The sequence below is a fragment of the Lineus longissimus genome, chromosome 9 (genome assembly GCF_910592395.1).
Source record: "Lineus longissimus chromosome 9, tnLinLong1.2, whole genome shotgun sequence".
Taxonomy (NCBI): Eukaryota; Metazoa; Nemertea; class Pilidiophora; order Heteronemertea; family Lineidae; genus Lineus; species Lineus longissimus.
The window spans coordinates 16,160,111-16,174,168 of NC_088316.1; the positions used below are offsets into that span (position 1 = coordinate 16,160,111).

Sequence of the window (14,058 nt, forward strand, 5' to 3'; positions counted from 1 at the left end):
TAGAATGGCTGAAAGTCTGAAATCGGTATGTACTTGAGTTTGTAAAATTCAGGTTCAGGGGAAGTACGGGTTCAAGAAAAGCCAATGCTAGCCGCTTAGGTCTCAATGGACGATTTAGCATCCATTGAACAGCCCTCGCCTAAAGTGGTGAACAAGAAAAGCCAATGCTAGCTGATCAGCAAAGATTGTGTCTCTAACCAATGTCAATGGATAGCACTTCGTTAGGGTGCCGCCATAATAAATAAAGCTCCAGTGGTTGTGACAAGTGATCATGTGTCCATGAAATAAGCAAGCGAAGACATTCATTCGGTTTTATTGACATCAAGATTTAAAAATACATTTGAAAAATAAACTAGTTACACTCCTCACATATAACTGTACGTCATGCGAGAATATCGTGAATGATCCTCTGTCAAACTCATGGAATGAACTGGCTCAACTCGTCTGAACTTGTCACATTTCTTAAAAAATAACTTATAGAAGGCTAACCTGAACTGTCTGTGGGTAAAGGGATATAATAAGGGATTTAAGGTAGAATTTATCCAGAGCAGCCAAAAAGAAACCTCAAAGACAACTGGATTGATAGTATTCGCACAGAGGGACGAAATTAACGAGAGGACCTCGAAGGGTCCCCAGCAAATACCGAAGACTACTATGATTATCGCAATAGCCTTCGCAGTTTTCTTATCTCTATGTAGCCTCTTTGAGCTGTATTTGTCATGGCTACTCGTCACTGGCGGAAGAACTATGTGAGTATGTTGATTGTTGTTTGAGAACGTCGCTATGGTAGCCCGATGTTGTTGTGTCATGGATTCCTTCATCCTCGTGCGTTTCCGGATGTTTTCATAAATGAGGAGGTTGACTGCCGTCGTTGTGATAAAGGGGAAGATGAACTCCACGGCGGAACCGAAGAGTAAATAAGGCAAATGTGTTTTGAACTCCACGAAGCATTCCCCTGATTGTGCGGAACGACTACCAGTCCAGTGCTCCCAGAATATGATAGCAGGTCCGTAGACCAGAATACCCACAACCCACGGTATCAGCATGAACACAGTCATCAAATTTCTCGTCTGCTTTGCCTTGTAAGTTAAGGCGAAGCGCACACTTAGGTACCTATCCAAACTTATCATGAGGACGCTCCAGGACGAGGCTAGTGGTGTCACGTAATCGCTGACGAGCCAAAAGATACAGAAGCCCCGCCCGAAAGGCCAATGTCCCGTCAACAGATAAGGCACGTAAGGCGGAATGCAAAACAACCCGACGACTAAATCGGTAACTGCTAAATTAAGGATGAGGAAATTGCTAAACTGTCTCAAGTGTCTGTCCAAGGCGAAGGCGACGATGACTATACTGTTGCCCGCGACTGTTATGACAATCATAATAGTACACAAGATTACGATGACCACACTCTGGGTCATTGGTAAGATAAAGTGGGACGAAGTCGCCGTAGGCTTTTTCGAAATGTTGATGCCGATGTCTTCGACGATGACCGCGCCGTTCCGACCGATGTTGTGGATCCCGATGCTATACGGAAAGTCCATGCTTGCCGAGAGAATGGACACCCGACGCGATCAAGCCTTATTCTCAGCTCTGCTTCTTTAATCTCGGTTCATGTCATTTTGTGGGCACTTCAGTGGGGTTCTTTGTCCTGAAAGTGCAAATTAAAGAAGGTGTTTGGTTTGGCAAATGATAAGATACATTCAAAACACTGGGAGAATAAAGTGATTTAGAGGCGAATTAGTCATTTACTGATGGACATCCGGATCCCGCAAAATGACCACGTGGAACCGCTTTGGTTGTCCTTCACATCTGAACATCAAACTGAAAAATGAAATAGTCAATACAATGTATGTACAGTAGAACCTCTCTATTGAGGACACCCTCAGGACTGACAAGTGCTGTCCTTAATAGAGAGGTGTCCTGATTAGAGAGGTCAAATTTAATGGAAACCATCAATTTGGGACCAAACCTAGCATCCTTAATTGAGAGGTTGTCCTTAATAGAGAGGTGTCCGCTAAGGGAGGTTCCACTGTATATAAATACAAAATGTGTGATCATTTGCTCCTTCGCCATCGGCTTCTTCCTCTTCCACTACGTTTTTCTTGGTCATTCATCTCTGCGTGTTTTGTTGCTTGACCATGTGGAATGATACAATCGCACGATGTCTTGGATATTGAGTCCGACGGAATACCGGATGTGTCGCCTTGTCGGAGCTAAGAGCCAAAAGCATGTTTAAGTTATCCAGATTGGATAGCAAACTCGGATTTGCGACCCTCGTAATCGCCTTGTGCGTATCAGGAAAGGGGACTACTAACTGGCAATAAAAGCAGAACACTCTGGTAATCCGATTGTTTGCATAGGCAGATATAATTACGGCCAATATACTTCCCTCGTTTTAGGGAAGCTTTTATCATCTTGATATAGGAAAAGCTTTGGAGGCTCTATCAGCTTAGACGTGATTGCCTTTTGCTTGACAGACCAGCTTTAGGCAAAAGAAGAGAGGTCGGCCAAAATCGATGCTCTTTGGTGTGAATGCCGGCCTCGACTGATTAGGAGGGGTGGTAGCAAGCACCTGGTTGTTTTGGCAACAGAAGCAGGCGGTGTTTGTCGTCCATGAGTAATTTTATATTCCCGGCAACTTCTGTCGCCTATTGCCAATTCTACATTGATGCAACTGACTTGCGCCTTCTTGCAATCGACGCTTGGTTAATTTCGGTTGATGGGTTAACACCAGTGATAAAACACTATGACCAGATAAGAAAATCCTCAGACTTGCGTCATGTCAAGTAATTATAGAGCAATAGCAGCATGCTCATCCCTATAAACAATACAATTTGCCAAATCAGTCAAGGCTGAGGCGGACTTGCTGGTAAATTGCAAGGTTTCCGTCTCCTAATGAACTTAATGATTCGAGTCCTATGGCTTTCCTTTGAAGCACTGCCAACAAACCGGCCGCTCACTAATTGATAAAATAACACTCAACAACCTCCTTATGACTACGAACCAATTTGCTTAATGGACAGGATCTAAACGGTTTAGAGGATTTGCGCGGAGCTTTAGCAAAACCTGCCTCCCCTGATGTAAAGGTTTAATGGCTGTGCATACCTGCTATTCTGATAGACCATTAACGGTCACCAAGTTATTGGCAAGAAAGCTGAAGTGGATGTCTTAGTCAACATCCACATTGTGATTGTCTGACTGTTAGATGTTCCTTCTTAGATTTCATAGGAGAGAAATATTGATCTTGACTATGATCCTAAATCTCTGCACCTTAACCATGACCTGGCCCATAATTTCAGAGAATATTCCCCACAAGCCTGGCCTATGAGGTGTGAACGGGGAAAATGTTAAGTGCAGTCTTCACACACATCCAGCGACACTGTCTCGTGACAGTGACAACGACCGACCAGCTCATGACTTTCACTCAAACCTACAAACAATTACTTTTGTTGCTGACAACACTGTACATCTCAACCGGTGTTTTTGGATCCGCCCGGAGCCTGGGATGAAAGCAAATAGACGATTGGTCTCGCCAATTAGGCTGACCACTTCTTGTGGTTAGTGTTATCTCGGTAGGAACAAAACCAACACCCAGCCAATTACGAAAACTACTGAGGATACATGTCACTGTTGTCAACCATGTATAGTCGGTTGAATGTCGGGGTTCCAAGGTTTTTGGGAACAAGAACGGAAAAAAGGAAATCGCAGGAAGGAACGACAATGCGAAAGGGACCTGGGATAGACGCATAGGTAAAAATTGCAACTTTGAAAAGGGTAATGGGAATAAGGCAATCGTTCGCATTATGCAATATCTCGGTTACTACAGTGGACAGAAGTGACGGAGACCTGCAACACATGCGAAATACGTTTAACACACGGCGCAAGGAGATTCCTTGAATGGCCAACGCCCGCTCCATCGAGGAGCATGACTGAGTAAACTGCCTGAATACGTCTCGTGAATATAATGTCAAGTGAGAAACAGATGTTTGGAATATTGGTCGATAATTGTATGGGCGTGGGTCCATGCAATCTTGGCCATAGGCCAGGATGGTGGCCTTCGATTCCCTGGAATGACATGATACTGGCATCACATTTATGACAGGTCAATTTCCTCCACGTCATCTCCGGTTTGGTGTCCCACCGTGTTGTTCAATTACAGTGATTGTGACATACACCAAGTGTACCAAGCAAGGGCTTTGACAGTTCTCTTAGCCATCAACGTGTCACTGACATTACACAAACGAAAATAGAGTTCTGAATCTCGCGCATGCCAAACGGTATTAACTCGCCGTCGACATGAAAATCAATGATAATGGTTTCGGTAAGCCGAGATTAATTGTGGGATGCGTCCCAGATTATCTAGCGATTAATAATTCACACACCAGGGAACGGGGCGAATGTCACGGCAATAGGAAACATGATTTCGTTGAGATAGTGATTAATGGACTTCAAGTGGTCTCGCCTACATGGCTACTGTTTGTTCGTGTGAAACTTGAGTTTGGTTGGTGTTGGCAAATGAGTCCCTCGGGGGAAAATGTGTCTCATTTTCACCATTGTAAATCCACAACTAGAGTATCATCGAAGAGTGAATTTTCCATCGGACGAATTAACATAATCGATTAAAAATGTAGTTGGATGACCACCTAAACCAACTCGGCTAACTAAATAATGATAATCAATCAATTTAATTAAAGTAATTGGTATTCTGCCCCGCCCGCACTTCAACCGTGATTGTCTTTCATGTCCTTGGGCCCTTCTCAGATACCAATCACATATCGACTCGTTTATCAGCACGTGCACTCAACGTAAACCGAAGACACCTCGTTCATTCCCGTTCAAGCTCAAGAGAGATAATGGGAGGTTGTTTTTTCTGCTCGTCGACATGAACAAAGCCGGTTAATCAAATGGTAAGAACATTCACTCCAGTATTCTGAAGAAAGATGGTCTTATCAGAATTGACCTATACACTATGGATCTCAGTGCGTTAGGTCTTATATGCAGATTCTAAAAAACTGCTATGGACTTCACTATATCATAAGGGCCTTATTACCAAGCTGACGGCTGCCCAGTCATCATCCTAAATAGCTGTATGATAGTTTCCATCAAAAACTACATTTGATAAAAATAATCAAAATCGCACTGAATTATCACGCAATTCCGACTAGACCCGAGTGAGCCCTCCGATGCAGCAATCACCTTTTCAAACTCGCCCCAGTGCCGAAAAAAAACACATTCAGACACTTGAATTGATCAATTGCAGCCATCTTGGATGTCGGCATCCTGAGATTCAGGGTCCTTATAATCCCACGTCATCTACTGTATCGCCAGTTCGGACAGTAAATCTTATTCAGGCCGAATTAGTGCCACTTTCTCTGATAAAATCTTTTATTTGATTAATAACTAAGAAAATATCATCTTTATAAATAAAATCTGACACTTACTGGTGTGTTTTAAGATGATTGTATGGAGAACTATAAACGCAGCGTAGTGCACCAATCATTTTCGCGGTCTTAGTGGTGATGCGTAGCCTCATTATAATGGGAAAGATTCTTTCCTTTTCTATATCCGCGGTACTTTTTTTCAAGATGGTGGCAAGTAACCAGTTCCAGAGGCGTTGTGAGGAACGAAATCAGCGCCTCTAGTGTCAAGATGGTCACCTTTTATACCGAATCGATCGTTGGCGATTGGTGGGGAACGACATCATGACGTCATTGATTTGTTGATTACCCCGATACTACGATGACACTGGCGACGTTATCGTCGTGCTATCGGGGTGACGTTAAGTCTGACCCCGGGTGATTGATTGATTGATTGATTGATTGATTTACTACAATCCGCATTCAAGGTTTCCGTTGCCCTATCATTTCCTCACCCAGGGAGGCAATAAACAGGCCAATCAGAGGTCTTAAAAGCATCTCTGATCTAATTAACCGATTCCAATCTTGGCGACAGATTCTACGAAAGCTTCTCGGTCTTTGAGGAGAGTCAGCACCTGCTCCAAGAGAATCTAATTTACCCTCTCAGTGGAGGACCATTTAGGGTCAGGTCGATTTGCAGCTAAGCCATACTGACGCGGGAAATCTGGAGACAGTCATTGGTAATTTGATTCTGCACTTGAAGCCCTGTGATAATTGAAATATTTAGATTCGATTGGTCGAGAGGCTTTCCGGAAAACGCTTCATCTACAATGAAAACGATAGTGAAATGAGACTTTAAGACCACACCAATTTTTCCATACGAGGGGTTCCGGGCCAAACTGTAACGAATATACGTTTTCGCTGAATGCGATTCCGACTGTACCGGCCGACTGCGCGCTACGGCAGTGCTCTGTCATTTCACGCCACATTGCACCTAAACAATGCATACATCGCATGCGTTGTGACAAGCACGCGAAATCCGTCAAATTGTATTCAGTGAAAATCTACCCATAGTGCATGTAGTTTCACCAAGATAACATATCGCCAAAAAGAAAAAAGAGAAAAAACGGGGCAATTTCTTTTATGATGTGTCACCTGAAAAAAAACCCCACCCAATTAGCAAATATACTTTATATCACCTTGCGAAAAAAAGATAAAAATTCATTGTGCGAAGGCCGCAGACTGCCGTAAAGACCTCACTCATTGCTAATCGCGGCCTCTAATCTCCACAACAGATCAGAATGGTCCATCTATTTCTCCACAAGGTCCAGGTCATCATCAGTCGGCGGAAGCGAATCTAACATTCAAGGCAATTATCTCCGCGACGAGGTTCTCCGCGCAGACCAAGCTATAACGGACGTGATTTCGGTTCTTAGATCACTTCAACCCTGCCGTGTAGTTGTCCAGAAAATCCACTCCACTGGACACCGGATAAGCCTGCCATATAAGCACGCAGTCGATCTATCGTACTTTACTATAGCCCTGTTAAACTTTGTTACGGACCATGCAGTATACACTAGAGCTGTGGTTGAGCTGTTGAAAAATATATTTAATGGTTTTTCTTATATGCAAGAATCTCCAGAACATGACGACATTAATATCCATCATATACTTATGTATGTTGACAAAGAACAAAGCTAATTGACTTTGAACAGTTAATATCATATTCTCATTACATTTGAATGGCGGTTGTGGTGGATTATTTGACAGCGAAAATGATATTGTTCCAACAAGTATCACACAATGTAGAAATTGAAAATTCGTTCGATTTTGCTACATTAGTGTTTACACTATAAATATCATTTCCGATATCAGAACCCCGTAAATCCATAGCTAGTGTTTTTGATTCTGCTCTTGGGTTAAAGAAACGAAATTGTTGACGCATTTGAATAAAGCTGGGCGCATCATATTATTACCCTTTTTAATCTATTTTCAATACAATCCAGGTTTGATATAATAAACACGAATTTGGCAAAAAAGACTATTACCATTGCCTGAGTTTCTCTCGAGCTAATATGTTGATTAATTCTTCATTCTTGTTTTCGCCTTGAGGCTTCCACGGGCTTCGAAGACTTGTCAGATACTGGTATCGAACTGTCAGGATTTGAGGGATTATTTATACGATCTGTCTATATCATAAAATGCTTTGCGTACGCCAAAGATTTGCAGTATTCACTTTTAAGAGGTCAGTTTCGCATATTAGTTTATCCGTCACTGAATTATTGAATATCTACTATTTTATGCTTGTCATATGCTCCTTCAGAAAAGTGTTTTTTTAGCTTTTGAAAAATCTTTAACAAGGTTTTCGGCTAATGCAGGTTTTCGCTCAAATGAAAAAAAACACCACCTCATGGTTTTTGAGATTCCGATTCGCTGTAGTGAAAGGGATGCATGCATTTCTAAGCGTCCACGGATAGAGCATACGTGTATTGTGTTTTAAAAGCCACAGTCGTGTACTTGATAATATACTGTCTATTGATGACGAACAGCCCAGCCTGTGTTTGAGACACTGTATAGGGCCGAAACATTGAAAAAGAATCGACCACGGTTTTGAAATCAGAAGAGCAAAAAAACACCGATGATACAATCTTAACCAATGCCATTCAAACTTCTCGCCTGATACGAAATCGTACGTATATAAGCTACTGTTGATCCTTTACCATTCTGCTTCAAATGGCTCGTCCCTGTCGCCGCGGGATGAGTAGGCCCTACCGTTTACTATAAATTGCCAATGAACAAACCCGCCAATACTACTGCAATATTGTTAACGGATACGATATATTTTGGATATTTCGTGTCGGCTAGTTGATGATAACGATACGACAATAATGATTCAATGCCGCTGCTATCGTCACAGGCAAGCTTTATAGGCCAATATATCTCCTAGTTAGATTACAATCGCCCAAAAACAGAGACAGTTATGGGCTATCAAACAAAACTTCATGAACTTATCTATACAGGAAGTGATACGAGGTCGTTCACAGCAGTAATGGATGTCAATATGGCCGATTTTCACTCCTGCATGGGTAAAATGAAAAATGCTATCACTCAGGGGACCAGCAGGCATCATGACGTCAGGTTTATGCGTGAAGGCCCTGGCCCACGTTAATAGAAAACACTTTTCTTTCTTAGTTATACTTCTCTTGTCTGATATATAACAAAGTTATAAAGTCAGCTAATTCTGCTGTTCATAATTCAAATTCAATAAGAGATTCTGCGACATTTAAAAAGCCCAATATATACCACTTAAGATCAATGCTGTGTGTTTGACATTCTGTATTTTTATCCCTAATTACTCACAGAGAGGAAACCAAACAGTGCTTTAAGTGGTTGAGTATGTATTACAAGATCTCAGAATCACTACAGCATAAGATACATAGATAATGAAATGAACCATCATCAATCAACGATACATTTTACTGACAACTACGCAGTTGGTCTGCCAACCCCATTGCGCATGAAATAAACTTCCGACGCAAGGGATTCTCTCAGCAGAAGTGTGCTTATCGTGTGGCCGGCCGAATTAGATTACTGGTCCAAGAATAGCTACAAAAAGGACATTGAGGGGCTTCAATTGGTTGTCTCCGAGGACTCAACATGTAGGGGTCTCTTCCATCTGAAAGTACAACGGAACTATTCACGCCTGTACGAAGAATACATTCAATGCTGTATCAAAGTACAGTCCCCTGAACAGTCAAGTGAAGATGACCAATTTGACCCTCGAGCTTCTGCCTACTGTCCCCTCCCAACGCCAAGGACAGAACGTTATGACCACTGAATGGACAGCCATTGCCAGTCCTAAGTGAACATTTTCATGCCCATCAAGCACTGACTTCCGTATTCCACCCATACCTCGTTACGCAAACGACCGGCGCTTTATCAGATGAAAAAGCCACGCCAACTCGTCACATTGTTTCTATAAGACCCCAATGTATTTACTTTGGGAAAATTACAACTTTTTCTCTCCAAATCGACGCACGAAATGCAGTCAACGTCATCAGAACGTACGCGAGAAGCGTTCCAATAGGTTCTTCAGCCAGGATATGAATTCCATTCAGTGTATTTGTTTCTTTAAGTTTCCATTGCCGTGCATGTTGTTTCTTTCTTTTCCGGGCAGGATGGCAGGTTGGCAGGACGGCAGGATGGCAGGATGGCAGGATGGCAGGATGGCAGGATGGCGGGATGGCAGGTTGGCAGGACGGCAGGAGCGCAGTAATGTATGCAGCTGTGTCTTTATCAATTCTATTCATTGGGTAATTGTTACATTTGTCTGTACAAATTCATATATTTTATCAATATCGCCTGTCCCTGAAGCATTAGATTACTTCGCCTCGATCAATCTCCCTCTCTGGCAAACACTTGATTGGGAATAGCTGATAATAGCTTCGTTGAGATTTCTATCATGAAGAAAAAATAATATTTTCGTTCTACAATGGGGAATTGATTAATCTATTTCATGAAAGGATGAGGAGATAGTTATTGTAAGTGGCTTGGAAATCGCATTCAGCGGCAGAACTATAGTTCAGAAGTCGGAGGGTGGGAGGTGCATCTTGTTTTTGATTTGAATAAAGGTTTGAAAACCGATGAGAATATATGAAAATTCCGTAAATTATGTAAAATCCTGAAATCCACCAAGCCACTATCAGCGATATCTCTAATGGTGGTGTAAAGTTTATTGCTTCGGAATGAGATCAGGTGAGCAACCTCGAGGGAATGTGATAACATTTAAACCGACGTCGCGCCAGGAATAAAGTGATTGGTTTATTCCCACATTGTATTGGACCAATTCGTCTAACATCGTGAGAGTGTGACCGATTACATGTAGAACTTATGATAAGGAGCAAGTTAACACTTTCATGATGTATATATGTTGATGATAAACATACCTATACAAGAATCCTACATTTCGGGAAAGAATCTGAAGAAACACCGCAACTCAATACAATTCCGAGCCTACACTATGTAATATCTTATCATCTTTTCATTCCTTGCTGTAAACACGGTAAAAAATAACGAAGTTATTATCAGACTTACTGATCCGCTAGAGAAAGATTTACTGATTTACTGATTTGCTAGAGAAAGATTTACTGATTTACTGATCTGCTAGAGAAAGATTTACTGATTTACTACATTGCTTGAGAAAGATTTACTGATTTGCTAGATAACGATTTACTGATTTACTGATTTGCTAGAGAAAGATCTACTAATTTACTGATTTGCTAGAGAGAGATTTACTGATTTACTGATCTGCTAGAGAAAGATTTACTGATTTACTGATCTGCTAGAGGAAGATTTACTGATTTGCTGATTTGCTAAAGAAAGATTTACTGATTTACTGATCTGCTAGAGAAAGATTTACTGATTTACTGATTTGCTAGAGAGAGATTTACTGATTTACTGATCTGCTAGAGAAAGATTTACTGATTTACTGATCTGCTAGAGGAAGATTTACTGATTTGCTGATTTGCTAAAGAAAGATTTACTGATTTGCTAGAGAAAGATCTACTGATTTACTGATTTGCTAGAGAGAGATTTACTGATTTACTGATCTGCTAGAGAAAGACTTACTGATTTACTGATCTGCTAGAGAAAGATTTACTGATTTACTGACTTGCTGGAGAAAGGCAATGCAGGAATTTCTCAATATTCTTTCAACAGCCAAATGTACTCGCGCAGTAATGACAACAACAACAACAGCTCAAAGAAGCGGTGATTGCTCCCGGGCAAAGTTTCGATATTGCTCCTCCACCTGATTCAGGAGATGTTAATCGAAACGAAGCGTTTTCTGTTAGGGTTCGTCTCTCTGTATGAAGCGCTCAGGATACGTATCTTCATATCCTGGCGCTCAATACTGCAGGGGACTTGGAAGCTGCCGCTCCGACGCCACGTTTCTGTGGCAAATGTGTACATATCCGCCCTTGAACGATCTGTTTCCTACTTTTTCCTCCGAACTTGAAAAATGGAAAAAAACACGTACCTGCATTATGAACCCTGCTTTCCAACACGTCATACCTTTGAATACAATGCTAAGCCTCTTACACTATCTCCTTGTTATCCTTGCATGATAGGCTCGTAATGAGTAATTTCATTTAAAGACATCTAGACATCAACTATTTTAAAAATCTTCCCGACAATCGCCTCCTATTCTCTATGATCAAATATTTACTAGAGAGATGTAATAAAAGATGTTCTTTCGATATACCGGAACTTCAAACAAACAAAAGAGTATTTCTCCCAGGGAACGAAACAACAGCACAATACAACGAGGAGCGTCGATACCCCTCTCGCCTGTCGCTCTATACTGCAACAGACTTGGAAACTGCCGCTCCGACGCCACTGCATGGATGATTAGTCGCTGTTCGATATGTAGATGGTCTCGATTGTCATACTCCCAAACTCATTATACTTGTTAAACATCACACTTCAGGATTTTCGTTCCTAAAATACCATTCTATTAATGAATCTTTCCAAAACTCTTACCATTAATCAATTTAGTAAGCCTGACAGTGTTAGGTCTTTCGAAAGTTTGTTCCGACACTGTAGAAACAAAGAACACCTGTGCAAGAAGAAGGTAGCATGATTCCAGACCGTTTCAATATAATTCAAGCTTTTTTCTACTCAGGTACATGACTGTGCGGTACCGACCTCATATCCTTCAAAACTGAAATATTCCAGTGAAGTATTATCAGATAGAGTGCGTCTGTCTATACCAGGATACTAGAGAGAGAAATACTCTAACATCCATTTTTTGTCAGTAAAAATTCCAGTGCGATGAATAACTATGCCGATCTATCAGCTGAAAACACCACCTTCCACTCCTTTTGCTAAAACTAATATTGATGAAGTGCCGCAAATAAAAAGAAATAATGCCATTCAATTATCCGTTATTTGCCTCTGAAAAATGAATGGTTTATTTAACAGCATTCATTTCGAATCGCTGGAAGTTTAACTTTTTAGTTGCGTCCTCAAGATCAACATTCACGATTGGATTGCTTATATTCAGACACCAAATTCAATTATCTTGGAAAGGAACTGTCGGAAACACGTTCTGTAGCTCAATAATGAGGGACATCGGAGTGCATACATGATGTGGCGGAGGACCACCAAAACATGGGTTGGTGATATTTCATTGGTACAAGACCGTGCCCTCTTCTCAAAAGGACAATTGATTGCATTTCATATTCTGTAAACAAAAAGCTAAAATTTAACATCTCATTTAACATTTTGGAAGACATTGCATGAGTTTAAGCAGCAAGTAAAAAGTCTTGGTGACGTCATTCTATTCACGTTCAGAATCCTAATAGCGCCGTTTCATCGTGGAGTCAAGCATGATATTGGTACAGCTTTCTGTTTTGTTCCGTAACATCGCTGCTGCACACGAATTTATTCGGAAGAAGAAATGCGAAAGAAAGACCAAAATTTCGTGTTACCACAGCAAAACCATCCGGTTGAAAACTCACCAAGACGCCCATTAGTTAGGGGAATATAGATTCCTATATACGGATCGTCTTTGAAGGGTCTGGTCAACAGTATGCTCTAACACACTGCTAATGAGAAGCTTGCAAACCTTGTCGTGACTAATCCTCCCCAAATAAAGGGCTAAATGAGAATATAACCCGGAGCTTGAATGCCTGCTCACGTGGGATTTCCTCTTCCTTTCGTGTTCACCATCATCCAATTCCTACAAGGGAACTAGATCGCAGAGATAACAGTAATCACAATGTTATCACGTACCCTCCGCATGATGGGATTTCGACCCCCCCTTAGCTGTCGCTGTGAACACAGATAAACAGTGATCAGTATGAAAGACAATCTGGCCGAAAAAGGCAGGGACAGCTCAAGTATAGGTTATCATCGAAACAACAGATTTTAGCAGAGGACGTTGGTCGCAACTTGCGACAGTGTTAAAGGAGGGCTTTGGCGACTGAAATGCATAATGAGCTTGGAATGGAAGGCGTCTGCACTATACACTGGGCTGTTGGCCACAATCCAAGAGCACAACTGGCCCATTGAAATTTGCTCCGATCCGCTGTACAGGGAGGGATGATGGCCTTGTCGATATAAGATTACAACACTGTTTGCTATCGGCAACGAGCAGGCGGAACGGACCACCCTTTCCGCGTGAGTGCTAGCCTGTTGATATCGATAGCCAATGGGAGACAAATCCGGTCGATTTCAGCAGGCGCCTCGATGACAAAAGTCCATTGATTTGGGCAGATGATGATATTCATCTTGATAACCTACAATCCAACACTGGGATGACCTCTGCCATGTCTATAGATCCCGGCACTCTAGCTGTGACTTGCATTGGTCCTCAGCGATACGAGTAACTGATAAACCCCTCAACCCGAACTTTACAAACTGAAGTACACGCTGATTTCAGACAGACGGCAATGAAGATCTCACCAAAACTGAATGTTACTGTTGGCCTATCTAAAATGTGCAAGTCATGTCCAAAACCACCACACAATACTTGCGAAAATCATTATTAGTGTCACAATTGTCTGAAACTTTTTATACGCAACTGATGAAACAAAAGTGCATCGTCAGCATTTTTCGTGAAACATCTCCTGAAGGGGCTGTTTGCCGAGTGTATGATTATTTAAGACTTTGGAAAGAAGCCAAGCGTTGTCAGTTGAGA

The 14,058-nt window shown here is 41.7% G+C and overlaps 1 protein-coding gene across 2 annotated transcripts; it reads right to left on the minus strand.

Annotated features, from left to right (window-relative positions):
* Positions 1-297: 297 nt before the first annotated feature.
* Positions 298-11,967, minus strand: LOC135493775 (histamine H3 receptor-like). 2 transcript variants are annotated; one of them, XM_064781327.1, is made up of 2 exons: positions 11,898-11,967; positions 298-1,648 (listed from the first exon to the last, which is right to left on the minus strand). In XM_064781327.1, exon 2 carries the CDS (start codon positions 1,539-1,541, stop codon positions 366-368), a length of 1,176 nt encoding a protein of 391 aa, XP_064637397.1. In that variant the 5' UTR covers positions 1,542-1,648; positions 11,898-11,967; the 3' UTR covers positions 298-365. The 2 variants fall into 2 exon arrangements, with proteins under 2 accessions (XP_064637397.1, XP_064637396.1); XM_064781326.1 differs by having other exon boundaries at positions 11,395-11,936.
* Positions 11,968-14,058: the final 2,091 nt, after the last annotated feature.